The sequence below is a fragment of the Castanea sativa genome, chromosome 10 (genome assembly GCF_040712315.1).
Source record: "Castanea sativa cultivar Marrone di Chiusa Pesio chromosome 10, ASM4071231v1".
NCBI lineage: Eukaryota > Viridiplantae > Streptophyta > Magnoliopsida > Fagales > Fagaceae > Castanea > Castanea sativa.
The window spans coordinates 15,625,991-15,631,707 of record NC_134022.1 but is presented as its reverse complement, the minus strand read 5'-3'; the positions used below and the strand labels follow the sequence as shown (position 1 = coordinate 15,631,707).

The 5,717-nt window shown below is 32.3% G+C and overlaps 1 protein-coding gene across 5 annotated transcripts; it reads left to right on the top strand.

Annotated features, from left to right (window-relative positions):
• Nucleotides 1-2,520: 2,520 nt before the first annotated feature.
• LOC142612611 (protein phosphatase inhibitor 2-like) lies at nt 2,521-5,416 on the top strand. 5 transcript variants are annotated; one of them, XM_075784721.1, is made up of 5 exons: nt 2,521-2,676; nt 3,257-3,336; nt 4,270-4,382; nt 4,483-4,653; nt 4,824-5,416. In XM_075784721.1, the coding sequence occupies exons 2-5, from the start codon at nt 3,332-3,334 to the stop codon at nt 5,168-5,170; spliced, it is 636 nt and encodes a 211-aa protein (XP_075640836.1). In that variant the 5' UTR covers nt 2,521-2,676; nt 3,257-3,331; the 3' UTR covers nt 5,171-5,416. The 5 variants fall into 5 exon arrangements, with proteins under 5 accessions (XP_075640836.1, XP_075640835.1, XP_075640833.1 ...); XM_075784720.1 differs by having other exon boundaries at nt 2,526-2,749; XM_075784718.1 differs by lacking the exon at nt 2,521-2,676 and adding an exon at nt 2,829-2,885.
• The last annotated feature ends 301 nt before the right edge of the window (nt 5,417-5,717 follow it).

Sequence of the window (5,717 nt, the reverse complement as noted above, 5' to 3'; positions counted from 1 at the left end):
GAGTGGAAGCGAACAATTTGCTCAGAAGAATCAGGTGAAACTTTTTGTTTTAGAATGCCCCCATAACCAATGTCTGAGGCGTCAGTTTCAATAATTTTGAAGGCATTAACAGTTGGGATACCAAGACAGGGCAAAGTTTTAACATGGGATTCGATCTGTTTAACAAGAGAAGTATGAATATCAGACCAAGGAGGAGGATTACTTTGTAACCGATCAAAAAGTGGTTTACATTGTTTTCTCAGATTCTTGTAAAAATCAGCAACATAATTTAAGGATCCAAGAAACCTTTGAAGTTGAGTTTTATCAAGAATTTCATCAGGAAATTTATCAGCAAATTGAATGGCTCGATCAATAGGACGGATCTGTCCTTCGAAAATATCATATCCGAGAAATCTGACTTTGGTTTGAAACAGTTTGATTTTCTTAGCAGAGACAACAAGACCATTTCTTTTGATAGTGTCCAGAAACGAGTACAAATGTTTCCAGTGTTCACTAATGGATTTGGAGAAGATCAAAACATCATCAATGTAGACGATAGTGAAATGGCTGATATATATATAACTTGGAAAGAAAACTGACGTAGATTCTCAAGAATTTGACTGGCAATTAAATGATCATAATTTGTTGAGAAACATTATCAATCAAAACAGATAAAGCATTATAAGTAGTAAACAAGTAATGCATTAAAAAGGAAAAGTACACTTCATATAATTTATAGGATATCAAATTAAAGTTTGAAACTTTATGTTACAAATTAAACTTTATAGTTTAGGAGAGATTTCAAATAGATTGTCATATATTTTTTTATGCAACAAAATAAACCCTAAAATGAGAGAGAGAGAGAGAGAGAGAGAGAGAGAGAGAGAGAGAGAGAGAACTGAAATGAATTTTAAATTTTATAGTTTAATCTATAACAGAGGCAAACTATATATTGATATGTGAGAGGCCATAACCCCCACAAAATTGTTTAAAATTTGTCTAAAATTGTTAAATTTGAAAACTTGGGCTATTTTTAAGGAACTGGCCCCTGAAACTTGTTTTGAGTTGTCCAAGCTTCTCTTCGTTTAAAACTTATTTTTCATGTTTTAATATTTTCACTGATTTCCTATTACACCATTAGTCTTTTGCCTTGACTATTGGAACCCCCTGACATAGTGACATGTTATACCATTAGCTTGATATATTTACCTTTTCAATTCCCAAGCTTCCATATGTAATATGTCGCTCAAAATTCCCACCTTTTCAAACTGCTCTTCCACTAGTACTAACACTTGTTCAAGCTTCCACCCGTGTGCTATATACTAACACCTCACAGTATTAAGGTCCTCTATTTTCCTTAAAAGAGTTTTGAACTTATTTGAAACTTAGCAAAAATGACATAAATCTCCAGAGGTACTAAATTCTCATTCACCTTTTTTTTCTTTTCTTTTTTCAGTTCTATGTATTTATTTATCCCATGGTTCATGGTTTTCATTTCCTTCAATTTATTAAAGCAATTGGTAGACTTTGTTCAGAATTTCATTTTGACTTCTATTCTACTCCAACAACCAGATTTAGAAGTCATCTTGCCTTTTTATATATAGTTTCATATTGGCTTATAATAATTTTGTTATATTTATATTATGTCTTCTTGTAGATATTGTCAAGTGTTGTCATATTCACATATTTAATTTTTTGAATACTACGGACTTGCGATCATTAAAAGGAATAAGAGAAACTTAAGGGGGAAATAACCTTAGGATATTCAATTGGTCATTTAATTTTGCTGAGTGTTAATAAAAATTACATTGATTAAAATAATACACAATGACATGTATCTACTTTGAGTTTTTCTTAGATTGTGACTCAATACAAGATAGTTTAACCCCAACCTCTAAACAAAAATTCCTGATTCTACCCTTGATTTATAAGTTATGAAACTATTAAGTCTAATTAATTATCAAAGAAAAAACTAACGGTCTAATTTGAAACATCCTTATAAGGTTTGATTTGTAACTTATAAAATTATTAGGTTTAATTTGAAGCCCTTCCTAAATTATAGTAGAGTTTATTTTTATTTTTGCCAAAGAAATAAGAGCGTTATTTTCTATTTGACAATTTGGCTGTCCTGATTTTGATATATTTTTAACTTTTTTTATTTTTAGTTTGAATAGATAAATAGTGAGAGGCGAAGAGGGGTTGTAAGTTGTAACTATCTTTTTTTAGGGAATTGTTAGTTGTAACTACATAGTTGAACCCCTTACCTTTTAGTTTTTAGAATTTATAAAAGTGACAACCAATGACAACAACAAACTAAGAGCTAAAGACAGATGTTCGGTCATCATCTAACGCGATGACGTGCCACACGTACGTTGCTAACACCCAAAGCATATTCCTATCCAGACTCAGTCTTATATCGAAGCTTTCGGACAAGATAACTTTTTTTTTTCCTCCAATGTTACTTATTAAATTTGCTTATTTAGTTTTGAAGGGGAAAAATAAAAGTTGTACACTGTGGGGGACCTGGGACCTTTACAATAATAATATTAACAAAATAAAAATAAAAATAGTGCGTCAAGCATTGAATCCATGAAAAGCAAAAGTATTGAGTTATCACAGTAGTGCCACTTGATAAGGATGTATTGTTGATACGTGTTTCTATCTATTACAAAGGCATATCTTTTTCTTCATTTCAAAGTACGAATTTCATTCTCCCTTATTTCTCAATCCTTCATTCGTCTTTCTTTTGAATATATTCTGCATATTAGAGGTTTGATTTCTTTTCAATCTATGGCTTTATTTATCAATAGTTGTGAATCAGATATTATAAACAACGCTGTTAGACTTTTAATTGCATTTCTTGTCTTGCCTGCTTATCAGCCCAGAACAATATGAAAAGTTATTGGGTTTGTGATTTATTAGTTATTGAATTCGCATTTCTATTATCTTTTACATCTCTCACTCTGCATATTAGTTTGGTTTCTTATCAGCGCGCGCGCGCGCGCTCACACACACACACACACACACACACACACACACACACACACATATATATATATATATATATATCAAGTTTTCATTTTGGTGATGCATTATATTAACACGGCTTATTGCCTTTGTTGGGTATTAGCCTTTAAGGCACATAAGGTTCACTTTCAGTGACCAAATTGTTGCTAATCTAGAATATGGGAAAAGTTTTATAACGAAGCATTCATTGCTGATCACCATAGGTGTTAAGAAACTAACAAACAATTCTCTGACTCTAATTCCTTTTCAGGGCAATCAGGTCAAGCCAACGTGTTATCTGCGTGATTTGGACATCAAAGGCGACTATCATACCCAGTATGAAAATATGAAGTAATTCAAGCCTTTACTTTTAATGTCTGAATCCCTGATCAACTTTATAAAAAAAAAATTTATTTATACATTTGGTTTGGAGGGGAATGATGCTTATTTTAGTTGTATATTTTAGAAAAATATTATGACTATTGTTTAGCAGATGTGATTTTTTTTATTTGGTTATCCTGATACAAGTGGGACTAATGGTGAAAACTGTGAAATATGAAAATTTGTTAGCAGCATTTTAAGAAACCATCAATACGTCAATATATATAATGCATTAATCATACATTTGTCTTCTTCTTTTTTAATGGTCTTTGTGTTGTAAAAGAATCCATATTGGCAGTGTGACTAGTTTTGACTGTGCATCAATTATGAGAGTATCTTAGATGATCACGAGTTTTTAGTGTTGCTGACTTCATCCCTAGAGAGTGGAGGCTGCAAAATGGATATTCATCTAATGGATGCGCATGAACTCTTGATTTTATTCATATTGATACTTAAGATGAACTTTCAGATATGGAGATGGAAGCATTAGAATCTGTCATTTATTAAAACTGTAGAAATGGATTAGCATCATTACACATTCTATTCACACACATGATACAACAAGAAGAGAGAGAGAGAGAGAGAGAGAGAGAGATTATTGGATGCATTTGCCTACAATTAGTCTATAAAGCACAAACACAGACAAGGACATGACATGGGTACTCAAGGTAGGTAATGAGCTATGTTGCCTTCAGCTACTAGTGGCTAGCCTGTAGACCTTTCAAAAAATGTATACTCTGAAGAAACTAAATTAGATCTTCTATTGGTTGAGCGTATCACAAAGTTGGGCTTTGAATGCAATGTAAAAACTCATGAACTTTTAGTGTTAGATTTCATTTTTTAAAAAAAAAATTATTCATGAGAACAAATTATGTTCACTAATATCAATTTTGTTATGGTTAGGGGACGTGTAAGATGGAATGAAGCTAATCTTGTTGAAAATGAGGCAAACAAACCTGTAAGGCAAAAGATTTCTGAACCCAAGACACCATTTCATCAAATGATCGAGGAAGATGGTAAGGAGTAGGGTAATTTTTGTTCTTCCTTTAAAGCTCTGTTTTGAGAATATGTTGAACATTATGCTAATGATATAATTATAACGGTTGATTCTTATAGATACACCATCCCCTATACCAGAATCTGTTGCAAGCGTTGGTTATGCTGAACATGCAGAAGCTATAAGAAATGCTTTAAATGTGGTTTCGACTCAAAAGCATTCTGCACCTTTAGAGAGATCTGTATCATCATCATCTGAGGACGACGCTGATGCCATGGAACAAGATGAAGGTACTTGATTTATCTTAATTACGAAAGGTCTAAATGATTGTGAGTGAAGTATTATACAAGTGACTTTTTTTTTGCTTTTTCTCTACCCATTTACTATTTTCATGTTTCTGTTTTTGAATTCAGCATATATCTCATTGTCTTTTGCACCATTCTGTTGCAACTTTTATCAGGTTCTGTAAAGATTAATCGAGACATGAGCTTTAATAGTCACAGGAAAGCACATTATGACGAATTCTTGAGGGTGAAAGAGCTTAAGCAAAAGGGATATTTTGAAGATGAAGATTATGAGGATCATAATGTAAGGAAGCATAATTCACCTTCATTGCTTAGCGATGGGGTGAGAGCAATACAAATTGATGGCAATGGGGTGAGAACAATACACATTGATGGGGATGATGAGATTCTGCGAACAATAGAAATTCAGGAAGATGCTGAGAGTCTGCCTCGAACAATAGACATTCATGAAGATGCTGAGAGTCTGCCTCAAGGACGATTTCTTCCACATAAGAGAACTTAGCACCTAGGATGCGAAGCTGACTTGAAAGAAGTTTTCATTTTAGATGATATTGTTTGCATGTGTTTTATAGTTGAAATGTTATGAACTTTGGACTTGTTCTTTTTTATAACCAAAAAGAAAAAAAAAAACACTTTCAACATAACTTAAAGGGAAAGAGATTTGCTAAATGATAAGTACTTGTGATTAACTTTGAACAACTCTAAAATTCTTAAGTATTCTAAATGAAATCATTCACATTTTACACCATTTAGCACGTTTCAGTATCTACGAACTGTTTGTTCAGTATCAAGAGTTTGTTTATGTGTTTCAAGATCTCCATATACATTTGATACTTTAATGAATCACTCAAAACATTTGTCATTTGCTCTCCTTTCTTAGAGCTTTGTCTTTTCAATTTTGTAATATGTACTTTCTAAATCAATGTCTTTCATCTATTTCCTAAGTTAATATTAAAAGAAGGTCCTAATTGTCTCATCCATGATCCACCCCAAGTTCAGCTTGCCCTAACCATGAGGCATAATTTTGATTGTGAAAAAAAATAATAAAA

Excerpts from the sequence above, each read along its gene's own strand:
- LOC142612611 (XM_075784718.1), top strand. Across the intron at positions 4,383-4,482 it reads TCAAATGATCGAGGAAGATG|ATACACCATCCCCTATACCA; the intron begins GTAAGGAGTAGG and ends TGATTCTTATAG. Across the intron at positions 4,654-4,823 it reads TGCCATGGAACAAGATGAAG|GTTCTGTAAAGATTAATCGA; the intron begins GTACTTGATTTA and ends AACTTTTATCAG.